At 33.6% G+C, this 13,628-nt stretch overlaps 2 protein-coding genes across 3 annotated transcripts in view; one reads left to right on the top strand and one right to left on the bottom strand.

Annotated features, from left to right (window-relative positions):
• LOC110873150 (formyltetrahydrofolate deformylase 1, mitochondrial) overlaps positions 1-3,655 on the top strand; it is a 3,727-nt gene extending 72 nt beyond the window's left edge. Inside the window, exons 1-8 of one of the 2 annotated variants that reach the window (XM_022122078.2) lie at positions 1-186; positions 1,077-1,184; positions 1,842-1,992; positions 2,074-2,147; positions 2,215-2,374; positions 2,857-2,955; positions 3,050-3,136; positions 3,409-3,655. The exon at positions 1-186 is cut by the window's left edge and continues 72 nt beyond it. In XM_022122078.2, the coding sequence (XP_021977770.1) occupies positions 170-186; positions 1,077-1,184; positions 1,842-1,992; positions 2,074-2,147; positions 2,215-2,374; positions 2,857-2,955; positions 3,050-3,136; positions 3,409-3,555 (843 nt within the window). In that variant the 5' untranslated portion in view covers positions 1-169 and the 3' untranslated portion in view covers positions 3,556-3,655. Of the gene's footprint in view, positions 187-1,071; positions 1,185-1,841; positions 1,993-2,073; positions 2,148-2,214; positions 2,375-2,856; positions 2,956-3,049; positions 3,137-3,408 lie in introns of both variants that reach the window. The other variant, XM_022122077.2, reaches the window with a different exon arrangement.
• Positions 3,656-4,473: 818 nt separating this feature from the next.
• LOC110873151 (probable aquaporin TIP2-1) lies at positions 4,474-5,722 on the bottom strand. The gene is made up of 3 exons (XM_022122079.2): positions 5,482-5,722; positions 5,130-5,380; positions 4,474-5,050 (listed from the first exon to the last, which is right to left on the bottom strand). The coding sequence occupies exons 1-3, from the start codon at positions 5,606-5,608 to the stop codon at positions 4,682-4,684; spliced, it is 747 nt and encodes a 248-aa protein (XP_021977771.1). The 5' UTR covers positions 5,609-5,722; the 3' UTR covers positions 4,474-4,681.
• Between the last annotated feature and the right edge of the window lie 7,906 nt (positions 5,723-13,628).

Below are 13,628 nucleotides of genomic sequence, written 5' to 3'. Positions count from 1 at the left end.
CAACCATATTATTGTGGCTGAGCGAGCGAGATTGGATGCTGCTGCAATAGAGAGAGAGAGATGAGTGTTCTTCGAAGAATATCATCACGAACACGAAGGGTTCTTCAATCCGCCAATCGATCATTCAACACGCTTCCAGAGCCTTCTCCTCCCCTCTCTCACGGCATTCATGTTCTATATTGCCCTGTAACTATACCTCAATCGCTCATTTTCATCTTCTTCTCATTCAAAATTGTACAATATACCTCAATTTGAATCATGTGTATGAGAATTTGATGTTATTGATAATCCAGTAAGTAGGTTATGAATGAGATTAGAGTAAGTCATATTGCTGCCTGCCTGTGGTTTTGAGATTAATGAATATTTTTCTGACTATCTGTAGGTTAGTATAACTTAATTAGGCATTTCATCTTTCAGTTTAGAGAATTGATGTAAATCATTGAAATTTGTAGATTCTAGATCCAGTTATAAGATTAAAGTAAATCATATTGCTGTTGTTTTCAGATTAAGGAATAATTTTCTGATTTTCTCCAAGTATAACTTAATTATGCATTCCATCACTCAATTTGAATCATGTGTTCGATCCTTGAGCCAAACGGGTTTTCCTGGTAATTTACCGTCGTGCCTACGGGCGGGGGTTACCAAGTTTTCCCCGGAATTGGTGGTGGACGACTCGGGTTACTCTCGGAGTACTCCGTTTTTCCAGTGGGTGCCCCGAGAGTGCTCGGGATTGATTTGTTGGCCGTTCAAAAAAAAATTTGAATCATGTGTTGAAGAATTTGATGTTATCATCAATGAATCATTGAAAATCTTAGAATCCAGATCCAGTTATGAGATTAGAGTATATCATTCTGCTATTGTTTTTGATAACTTAATTATGCATTCCATCACTCAGTTTGAATCATGTGTTGAAGAATTTGATGTTACTATCAATAAATCATTGAAAATTGAAGAATCCAGATCAGTTATGAGACTGAAATTGTAAACCATGTTGCTGTTGCTTTGAGATTAATGAATATGTTCCTGATTATCTGTAGAAATAAACTTAATTAACTGTAATTTTACTGATAGGATAGTGTTGGAATTGTGGCCACAATATCTGAGTGTATTGCATCAAAAGGTGGGAACATATTGGAAGCTGATGTATTTGTGCCCCAAAACAAGAATGTTTTCTACTCTAGAAGGTCCTCCCTCTATCTCAATACACATATATACATATGTGTGTGTGCATATCATGTAATATTATTCTGTTGTTGAGCTAGTTGCAAATAGTTATTGGGAATATTTCACCTAATAGTAACCAAGTTTCTCCTGTGTTCCATTGAAGTTGCTCACACTTTGTCTAACAACAAAAACCACTCAATTGTTTCAGTCTTCTGAAATTTATTTATATATGTTATTTCTTTTAAATTAAGTGTCCTACATGGAAGATATATATTAAAACCTCGTTACCATTTAGAGATTATTTTTTTAAATAAAGAATAATAACCAAGTTCATAATCGTCCCATTTAAGTCGACTTGAAAAGTAAGCACTAAATAGTAAGCAAGGTTCATACATCTTCAGTTTAGGTCACTTGATTTTTTTTATTAATTAACACTTACAAAAAAAACCTCACAAGATTGGAACAATTTTGAAACTTGGGTGGTTTTTGTTGTTAGAATAAAGTTGAACACTGAAGAAACTTGGTTATTGTTTCATGAGTTTATCCCGTATATTTTTTTTTTTTTTTTTTTTTTTTGTAAATGTAGAGTACGATTCAGACTTTTCCTTCCTGTTGAGTGAAGACGATCGATGTTTGCACTCCAAAACTTAAAGATGACCTTTTGTTTTGACTTACAGTGAATTCGTCTTTGATCCTATCAAATGGCCAAGGACACAAATGAATGAGGACATTCTCAAGTTATCAAAGAAATATAATGCTATAAGATCTGTTGTTCGGGTGCCATCTATAGATCCCAAGTATAAAATTGCGGTTCTTGCTTCTAAGCAGGTTTTGGACAAGTTTTTTTTTTTTTTTTTTGTTAACAATTTGCATCACATAAACCTTTAGGTGTTCACTTCTTTGCTGTAGGACCATTGTCTTGTTGATTTGTTGCTTGCATGGCAAGATGGAAAACTTCCAATCGATATAAGTTCAGTCATTAGGTGAAATGTGAATATGACCATTGTTGACTATTCTTATTCCGTTCTTGACCCAAGTGTATTTGAACAGTAATCATGATAGGCTTCCCAATTCCCATGTGATGCGGCTTCTTGAAAGGCATGAGATCCCATATCACTATCTGTCCACATGTAAAGAAGATAAAAGAGAAGATGAGATTCTGCAGTTGGTTCAAGATACCGATTTTCTAGTCCTTGCTAGATATATGCAGGTAACTTTCATAACTTAGTTCCGTATCGGACTGGTCGGTTCGGCTAAAACGGGTTTGGGTCAAAAAGAATAACACTCTTTTGTATGGCTCATATTGGGTTGACCTGAAACCTTTTTGGGAAATACTTATGAATATTCTTTTTGTAAATGATTAGCATGTCAAATATTATAACAAAAAGTTGACTATTTCAGTGATAATCTGATTTTTTGATAAATTATTAATTTAAGGCGTTTTTTTGTATTAAAAATACTGATTGGCGCTTTATTTAACTAACTCCTTTTGTTCTACCTATTTAATAAAAATAACCCAAATCGACCCATCCGTAACTAGATGGATCAAAAGTGCCAACTTTGGCAATTACATGTAGGTATTTTCTACATGGATGCTTTTCTTTTTCAAGTTGGTGCCTAGATGAACACCATAAAAAATGTGTGTATTTTGTTCCATTGAATATGTTTATTAAGTAATGAGCAAATATGCAGGTTTTATCTAAAAGTTTTTTGAATAGATACGCGAAAGATATAATCAACATTCATCATGGCTTATTGCCATCATTCAAGGGTGGGAATCCTTGTAGGCAGGTTAGGTCTTTCATCCTTCTTTTTCTTAAGTGTGTTCGAATCAAGAAAATATCAAGTATATAGTCAGTCATCTGGTTTTTACTGTATGGCACAGGCTTTTTATGCTGGTGTGAAATTGATTGGTGCTACAAGCCACTTTGTGACAGAAGAACTTGATTGTGGGCCAATTATTGAACAGATGGTAAATATGCTGTCTTATTAATCGTCTACTAATGAATCCTGGGAGTTAATATTCTCGATGAAACCTTAAGTATGTGGAAGACTAAACTGGAAAAAAAAAGACAAATTAATAAGCTAATTAGCATTCTAGTTACAACAAAAACATAGTTTTCTATTGTTTTTACCAATTAATACAATAATTATAGTGGCTACATTTAATCTTATGATTGTAGTTGAACTGAACACCAAAAAAGAAGGCAAAAATTATACTGAACTTTATGTTTGGGGTTTCAGGTAGAGAGAGTTTCACACAAGGATAATCTACTGAGTTTTGTACAGAAATCAGAGAATCTTGAGAAACAATGCCTTCTTAAAGCACTAAAATCCTACTGTGAGTTGCGTGTTCTACCATATGAAGACAACAGGACGGTTGTTTTTTAAAGTATTAATAATAATTCTGATTCTTTGTTATATGATGATGTTACATTTCAAACATTACTGTATTTCAATTTCTATATACAAAGCATTTAGAGGTTCACTCTACGGTGTCGGTAGGTATTCACATCAAACTTAAGTCAAATAGCTTTGGTATACTTGTGTTTTTTCAAGGTTTCTGAAGGTGGATACATCATTTGCTTAATTATATGGAAGACCATGTGAGTTCTTGTTCCTTTTTTCACACAAATGTGTTCCAAGTTGACCCAGGTTGCGAATGTAGAGGTTGGGAAACGGGCACATTAAACAACGGCGGTTCGGTTGCATTCACCCTGAAACACTTGTTTTGAATCTATACATAAATATTTATGATGCCAAATATTACTAATAATAGGCTACCCTAAAACAATATTATTAAAATACTTGTGTTTTTTTTTCTGAAACATTGGTTGGCTACTCAGTTAGTTAAATGGTCTTGGGTTTAAGGAGTGGGGGGTTTGGATGGGTTCGACTGTATTGGTAAGCGTTTAGGCCCGTGAAATATGTATGTGGTATAAGTAAACCCCTGAAAAGCAGGCTGCTTGGAGGGAAAAATATAAACTGTTACAATGCTATTTGTAAGGGCACGTAAACGCGAAATTCACAGGTTTCGGTGGTCAATTTCTGGTTGAACCCATGGACATGTTTAGCTAAATGGTCGGACCCAACTAGTTCACGGGTAGCGATTCAAATTTAGAATTATAAAGTAATAATATCTGAATTAAATAAATTTCTTTTTCGGGTTAAACGGGCTGTGTTTGTTCAACTCTCGAATCCGTGAACACAACCACCTGGGTATGATTTTTGTTTTATGATTTATTATTTCCTTTTTATTTTTCCTAAATTTAATATCTTGATGCAGAGAAGTCAGGTTTCAAAAGGGGATGATGATGATGATGATGATATACACACTTCTTATTCACATCTCAAGATTACAAGCTTAGAATTTACCAAAGGAAAGATGAAAGCACAAACTTGAGGTTATGGGGTGGTCAAAGTTGACCCTTTACCTTCCCCCCAACAAAGAGGATGCCACAATTTCAACCATGAAAGAAATACGAAACACAATTGACGATAAAAACAGCTAAACTTGTTAAGCATAGTCTTCGGTGGGGGCTGAAGTGTATGAACCAATGAATACATCACCATAGATAAGCCCAGCTAGACCACCACCGATAAGTGGTCCAACCCAGTAAATCCAGATTTGTGAGAAGTCTCCGCTAGCAACAGCAGGTCCAGTTGATCGAGCGGGGTTCATTGAACCACCACTGAATGGGCCGGCAGCCAATATGTTAGCTCCAACGATGAAACCAATTGCAATGGGTGCAATGGTTCCAAGTGAACCCTTTTTGGGGTCAGCTGCAGTTGCATAAACTGTGTAGACTAGCGCAAAGGTTATGATAATCTCAAACACTACTCCTTGGATAGCGTTTATTCCATCTACTCCATGGGTCGGAACGGCCTGCCAAATAACAAATATTTAAGATTGAGATCAACACCAAAACATATCAAGTTTCATAAGGAAAAACAGGTAGTTGTACCAATCCACCCGTGACGAACTGAAGAAGGAATGACGCAACAATGGCACCAAGCACTTGAGCAATCCAGTAAAATAAGCCGCTTAAGATAGTGATGTGGCCACCAACAGCCAATCCAAAGGTGACAGCTGGATTCAAATGGCCGCCGGAGATGTTGGCGGCAATTGACACTCCAACAAATAGTGCAAGAGCATGAGCCACTGCTATAGCTACTAGACCAGCCGGGTCTAATGGTGCATCACCTGTGAGCTTGCCTGCAAACATTCAAAAAAAAAAAAAAAACATGTTATGGTCATTTGTTTTTGTTACACAAAAATATATGCTACATAACATCCTTGCATGAAAAATAACTAACCAAAAGCGAGAGCCGATCCTACACCGGCAAACACGAAAAGAAGTGTAGCAATGAACTCAGCCAAATATGACTTGATTGAGCTGACACTAAATGAGTCGGCAAAATCCCCAAATGCCAACTTCACCATTTTTCAATTCTTAAGATATATGAACTGAAAATGCCAAAGAATAAGATGATTGACTTGTGCCTTGTTAGTCCCTGAACAAAGGGTTATATAGTGCCCAACTAGAAAGGTTTGAAAATAAAATAGTAGACATTTATTGATATTATCTAATTTTTGGAATCAATTTAATTTGTGACAAGTTGAATTTTATGCATATAGAATGTTTGGAACCACCGACCATGGACCCAAAAGGCTTAACCATGATCAATCATTGGCGCCAACCCACCGGCCTAACATTTGAAATATTTTCTTGATTACGAGTGGAGACAAGAAATTAAATAATTATGGATAATTAAAAATAATTAATCTCATTTAAATAAACTGTGAAGATAAGATTAATTACGTGTTATGGAATAATTAGCTAAAAGTGACCTCTAAATGATTAAAGGGATGACTCATTTCATTTATAAATTTTGAATACAAGCTAAAAAGACTATATGTGCTTTACAAATACATATTATGGTATAATGATATATTCTTTTAAGAAATTTCTGTTTTATTAACTATATTACCCTCTCTTGCTAGTTTAAAAGATTATCATATTATGGTATAATAATTAGTAGGCAAAAGATCAAATACAAATAATCTTAACATACTAAACATACAAATTGAAGGAAAACTCAAAAAGACAAGGTGACATTTTTATAATTACCACCAACTATCAAAGTTACTATACAAATGTGAACTCAACCAAAAATACATAAAAAACACATTTTTTTAACATTTTTTATTAAAAAATCGCTACATTTTGTTAGCAAAAAAAAAAAAATAATTTGAGTGTTTTTTTTTATTTTTTTAGATTTTTTGGGGGTTTAATTTTTAGCATTTTAGCTTGGGTGGGGGGTTTAGGTTTTTTTTTTTTTTTTTGGGGGGGGGGGGGGGGGGGGGTTAGGTTTTTTAGGTATATTTGTAGAGTAACTTTGATAATTATTGATAATTACAAAAATGTCACCTTGTCTTTTTGAGTTTTCCTTCAATTTGTATGTTTAGTATGTTAAGATTATTTGTACAAGAACTTTACCCATAATTAGTATTTTCTTATTATGAAAAAAACTTGCATTTGAAAACTTCTGGAAACAAAAATTCAACACAATTAATTTAATAGATATGAAGTTTATTTTGTAGAATACGATTGATGCTTTCTATTAAAAATGGATTAGGTAAGAGGGATTAGTTGTCATGTTTTAATATATATATATATACACACACATCTATGTATGTGTATAGGCATATTCGGAGAACCAACAATATGTATATGTATTACTTTTAATGTATTACATAACTAGGTTACAACCTTATGTATTATACGGGTTGCATAAATATAATTTTATATAATAAATAATAAAAAAAGATATGTCTTTTAAAATAACTCGTATATTGCACGTATCAAATAAAATATAATGTCATATGTTAACACAAATAGTCATCAACATTAATCTTTTAAAAATGAACATTGATATACTATTTACTTATTATAATATTTTACTTTGTTTTTTATTTATTTTACATTTATAATTTTATATATAAATAACAAAAAAGATATATCTTTAAAAAAACTCGTATATTGCATGTGTTGAATAAAATATAAAATGTTATATGTTAACACTTACAATCATCAATATTTATTTTCTAAAAATGAATTTTGATGTACTATTTACTTATTATAACATTTTACTTTTTTTTATTTATATTATGTTAAAAACACATGTATTACATGGGGTTGAATCCCGTTTTTATGATACATTCAAAAGATACAATCATTTTAGTTAGTTTTATGCACGCTTATCTAAATTTTTTGTTTAGAATTATTTATAGAAAAACATATATTTATTCTTAACTAATTTTTGTTTAAAATTAGGTATATTGGATTTAAATAACCTCAACTTTTATCAATTGACCGATAACACTCCCAACTTTTGATATGGACACAAGCACTCTCAACTTTCAACTTATTGGCCGATAACACTCGCTAACTAACTGAACCTTAACCCAGTAGTTTTTGTTGATGTGGCCATTTTTGCTGACGTAGCAGCTAATGTGACTTTTTTTTTATGATGTGGCAGCTGATGTGGTAGCTAACGTGACATTTTTGATGACGTGGCAGCTGACATCAGCTAAATATGTTAGGGTTTTGTTAGTTAGGGAGTGTTATCGGCTAATAAATTGAAAGTTTAGAATGCTGGTGTATAAATCGAAAGTTAGAGTTTTATTGACAATTGATGAAAGTTGGGGTTATTTAAATCCAATATCCCTTAAGATTATTATTACTAATTTTTTTAAATTATTATTATTATTTAATATGATCATAATAAAAACAAACATTTATCCTTATCTAAATGTTTATTCTTATCTAATATTCTATTTAAAATTATTATTATTTAATATGAGAGATAAATAGGAAAATAAGGTGAGAAAACACCAGGAAGTGACACATGTCCAAAAAAGATTTTCATTTATTAGTATAGAAAGATATGACGTTTATGTAAGTGTCTCTGATCTCTCTTCCACTATATTTATTCACTACGCACAAATGAATCACGTAGTTCTTAACATGTTAGTGGCTTGAAATAAACGCGCTCCAATACATGTATTTGTATAAAAGAAAATGTAACAATCGTATATGCGTGTGATTTCCAGGTATAGTAGGAAACTAAATGCATTATACGTTTAAATAAGCTCGTTACATATCACAATCAAAACAATTTTATACTTATTTTATGTGAATTTTATAGTTCTATATCAAATACCTTAAAATGTCAACGGTTACTTTTATAAGATAACAAATTAAGTTGTTATCTTGAGTAAATGATTAAAGGATGTTTAAAATGAAAAAGAAATAAATAAATTGTCTTGGTTGTTTTCATTGGCAAACACACTATTAAAATACAAATTGATCTAATATATTTTATTACGATTTTATAATATTTTAACCATATCACTTGTTTTTATCATCACTTTATGATATTTTAAAACCGACCATTTTCGTACCCTGGTTATATCATTGTAAACATGTTTTAAATTTATTTACTTCAAACATAATTTCATATATTATTCCATATATTAAATTATTTCACATATAAATTAGCAACTTTTTTATGCATTAGGAGTTGTACCCCAAGCTTGGAGAGTTTTTCAAAAAAATAAAACTTTGATATTTCACTTTCAACCTAAAAGTTTTATCTTTTACATTTGAGTAAACTGCCATTTTGGTCCCTATGGTTTGGTCACTTTTGCCACTTTAGTCCAAAACTCAAACTCTTTATAATTTAACATAACACTTTATTATTTACAACTTTGGTCCCCCATACTTTTTATCTTTCACAAGTTTTTCGTTTTACATTTCGTTCTAAATTTTGCGAGTTAACGTGTCGTAGTGTGCGTGTGAGGTTCAACGTTTTTGCTCTATTTTTTCATATTTGACAGACCCATCGCAACACGTCCATTTTTCCCTTTTGAAAAGTTCGCTGCAACGGGCGGGTCCTAGACCGACTAAGTTATTATTTTCTACATTTTACGTTTCTAGTTAATTTCTTCGCATTAACACACTGTAACGGGTGTGCGTAGTTCAATGATTTTAGTCTGCTTTTCGTTTAGTGTAATTTTTACCATTTTATCTATTTTATTATTACGATATTGAGAGTCGATGTGGTTGTGGCATTGGTGCTACTTAGCACGGTTTTACGAACGTTTTTAACCTTTTAAATTTTTTACTAATATTTTGTTTCGGTTTACCCCTATACTGCCTTTACTTAAAAACTATTTTTACGTGCATATTTTATGTACGGGTATGTATAAATATGATTTGTTCTACATCCCGACGTAAACTTTTTTTTTATAAACGAGTCAGGTCAAATATAATACGTTTTCGTTTAAAGAAACCATTTTTACATGCATATTTTTATGTACGTTATAAATTCAAGTTGTTCTACGTTTCGACGTAAACTTTTTTGGGAAATGATTCATGTCAAATATAATATGTTTTCATGTTTATTTTATGTATGTTTCGTAAAGTTTGTTTCGAACCGAGTGAGGTCAAATTATGGTTTCTTTTTCTCCCATTTTTTTCGAAAGCTCTAATTGATCCCTTTCGATTACATGTGCATATTTTCCTTCATACCCATTACGTTTTCTATGTATGAGTTGGGTCACATATAATACATTATGGTTGTTCGATATGAATTTGATTTACTTTACGTTTGATCCAATCACAATGCTTATACATGTTACATTGAGTTCAACTGGATACATCGAAATGTTTGTTTTCATATGGTTAATGCATCATATAACGTTTGGACTAATCCATTCAATGTTTGCGGTGTACCCGTGCCGCAACGCGGGCGGGTCTTAACCCTAGTTATAACTATATGGAAAGTGAAGTCATTTCAAATATTAATTTAAATTAAAACTAAAGCTTACGGTTATTGTTGATGTGAGTGTGACAAATTCAACATCTACACTGTTCTTATGCTTTAATATATTATTCTTTTACATTAAAGTAAACTGCAATATTATACCCTGGAGTTTGGGACCGGTGACAACTTTACACTCTATTTTGGACTTTTTGTATATTACACCCCGCGTCTGGTAATTTGAATCAATGTTGGCCTTTCTGTCAAGTTGTCGTTTAAGGGACCATTAGTAGCAGGGGTATTATGGTACTTTCCCCACAAAAACAATCTTACATCCTAGTTATTCCTCATACCTTCAAATTCAAACCATGTGCTTGACCTAGTTCTTGAATAAACGATCATTGTTCTTCGAATAGACGACGCTTGTTCTTCGAAATCAATACTAGTGAACGGTTGGAAGTTGAGTTTCAGTAATTTGCCGAATGGATCATCATTTATGGAAGATTAGAGTTGATGATCAGTACTTGTTGGTGTATTTTTATGTTACAACAGCTTTGGGTTTGGTCTTTGGATATCGTAAACAAGACTTGGATGATATTGAAGACTTAGGTTCCGAGGAATTGAAGATAACAAAGAAGCTTCGGGTTTATGGATTGGAAACAAGACATGTTCCGTGTTATACATGTTCCGAGTTTAATGTTAACAAAGTTATTCCGAGTTATTGAAGGTTCCGAAGAACATAGAGTTTCCAAGCTTGTTGTCTGAGTTTATTAGAATTTTATCGTTCCGAGTTATGTTCTTTAGTATTGTTCCGAGTGTGTTTATTTGTAACGTGGGCCTAGCCCAGTTCGCATGTGACTGTATTATATAAACAGTTTATGCATTAGGGTTTGAGGTGAGAAATCAAACGTGTGTGAGAGATTAGAGTGAAAGTTTCAGAGAGTTATGAGAGAAAAACAGGGAGTGGTTGTGAGTTCTCTTATGGTATTAATTGATTGTAAACAATTGTTGGATAATCAATAGATACCGGGTTTGGAAGTGATTTCTGGTTTCGTTCATCTGATAAACTTGATTGTGAGTTTGTCGGATCTATCAAGGGGATTTCGCATTCGGCGCCCTTAGTTGATTGTTAATCTCGTGATCGATCCATAGGTAACAGGGGACCTACAATCGGTATCAGGGCATTGGCTCTTTATTGTATGGTTTAAGATTGATTTTACAGACTATCAAGTTTTTTTTTTCAGATCTGGTGGAGGTTTTCTACTGCCACAAGTCTTGGTTATTAGGGTTTCCTAAATTGGCAGGTAAATTTGCATTATAGTGAAGTCATAGTTTTGCAGCTACCAAAACCACACAAATTTTAAGAGTTTCAGAATACTATTCCAGGATACAAAGTGTTCCGAATTAGTGGACTATTCCGAACTACTAAAGTGGTCCGGAGTATACACTTGTTCCGAACTACCAATTGTCTGGAGTAACTTGTTCCAGATTAAGCATTAGTTCCAGACTACTGAAACCTTCAAGATTAACAATACCTGTCCGGATTTAAAGTTTTGAATTTAAATATTTAAAGTTCCGAATTTAAACTTCCGGATTAAAAGTTCCAATTTAAACTTCCGAATTATGACATAAAGTTCCGAATTCAAACATTTCGATTACTATACTTAGTTCCGAATTTGAGGTGTTGAGATATATTCTTGCGAATTTATACATTCAATGTTTATCCGGATATAAAGTATTCAGAACTTATAACCTTATTCAAATTTAAAACTGATTGTTGGACAGGAGATATTAAATGAGTTTAATGGCAAATTTAAACGGACTTATAAAAATGGATCATGAAGTAGGAACGGCAAACAAACTGCCTAAGTTGCTCAAAGTATCACAATATGTGGAATGGAAGGATAGGTTTGAATCCTTTGTAGTGATGTGCAAAAATGCAACATATAAATTACATCAATTGAGGCACAAAACTAACCCTTTTTTAGTACTAATGTTGGAAAAAGTGTGCTTTTGTCTTCCTTTTGTATTTTCAGGATTAAATGAGCTCAAATAAACAAAAGAAGCAAAAAGACAGCTAAATCTGACATAAATACAAGAAAAGGAACAAAAGTGGCATGCCCGACCCCCCGACAGCATCTTCGCAAGAAAAACAAAGAAGACAGAAGACTGAACACGACCCGTGCTCAGTGAGCACGGGGCCGTGCCCAAGTGCCAGCAGAAAAGACAAACTCATAGAAGCTTTTGTTGCCCACCATGGGGCCGTGCCCAGCGGAAACGGGGCGTTCTCAACTTCCTGCAGGCGCATTTATTGTAATTGCGAATTACAATTAATGAAGAGAGAGAGTCAGATGGACACGGGGCCGTGTCCAGCGGACATGGGGCCGTGCCCAAGCTTCTGTTCAGCCTATAAATAGGATTGTTTGGAGCTCTTGCAATTCATCCCTTGGCACACCACCTCTCTCACACTTCACCCACCACCATCACAACACCATCATCCACCACCATTATCCATTGTCCATCATAAAGTGTGTGAGTCGTCTCGGGATCCAAGATTGATCGTAAGAGTTCTTGACAATCAAAGGCCATGTTTGCCTAAGTCTCTTACATCACTTGGTGAAGACAAGTGTTTAGTGTAATACTTTTTATTTTTAATCTTTTGCACTATTTAATTGGTTTTGTATTAATGACTTTAATTACTAGTTTCTTATGTTGAAGGTGATTCTTCCTTATCGTTTGTCCGTGGTGTCTTGGCATTATTTTACTGTCTATATAAAATAAAAGATTTTCACCATTCATATCTCCACGGTCTATATGGAGGTATGTTGGCTACCTGGTCGGGTGTTAAGGGAACGGTTTGGTAAGAGTCTTGCCATTGTTCAGTGCATAGATCCTGCAAAGGACCTGGGTCAAATTTAGTAGGACCTCCTTCAATACCCAAAGGTATTGGATGGCGGGGGTCCAAACTCTTTGATCCCCTCATAAGTTAAACTACTATTAAAACTTTAACCCAGCTACTTAGGATTGTATCCCTGCTGACTCAGATTACTTAGCTGAGGGTAACGTCGCCTTCAAAAGAGGGGCCTACCACATTATGCATTAATAACTTAATTAATTATCTTTCAATAATCCGACCCTTTAGGATTGTATCCTTGCTGACTCAAACTACTGGGTTGACGGTAACGTCACCTTCAAAAGAGGGGCCTACTACAATAACTAAGATAATCTCTTAAACAAGTGCAAAAGTGCGAAAATAATCAAAGGTTACACTACACACGAGTCGGATCCAAGTGATTCATCTTGTCTATCTGTTTTTACTTTTTTTTTATTTTTCAGCATTTTAGTTAGTTTTATTTTCTTAGTTTAAAACCTTTTTCTAACATTTTGATTTGATTAGACGTTGAGGATAAACCGGTACTAAAAGCTCTTGTGTCCTTGGACGACCTCGGTATCTTACCAACACTATACTACGTCCACGATGGGTGCACTTGCCCATATGTGTGTTTAGTGTTAGTAAATATCGTGTTTTATAAATTTAAAACTTGGCTAAAAAGTGTAAAAATGGCTTAAAATATATACCTAAAATATCACACACTTCACGCACATCAAGTTTTTGGAGCCGTTGCCGGGGACAC

This window comes from Helianthus annuus, chromosome 8, assembly GCF_002127325.2.
Source record: "Helianthus annuus cultivar XRQ/B chromosome 8, HanXRQr2.0-SUNRISE, whole genome shotgun sequence".
Lineage (NCBI taxonomy): Eukaryota > Viridiplantae > Streptophyta > Magnoliopsida > Asterales > Asteraceae > Helianthus > Helianthus annuus.
This window is presented reverse-complemented; position numbering and strand designations above follow the sequence as displayed.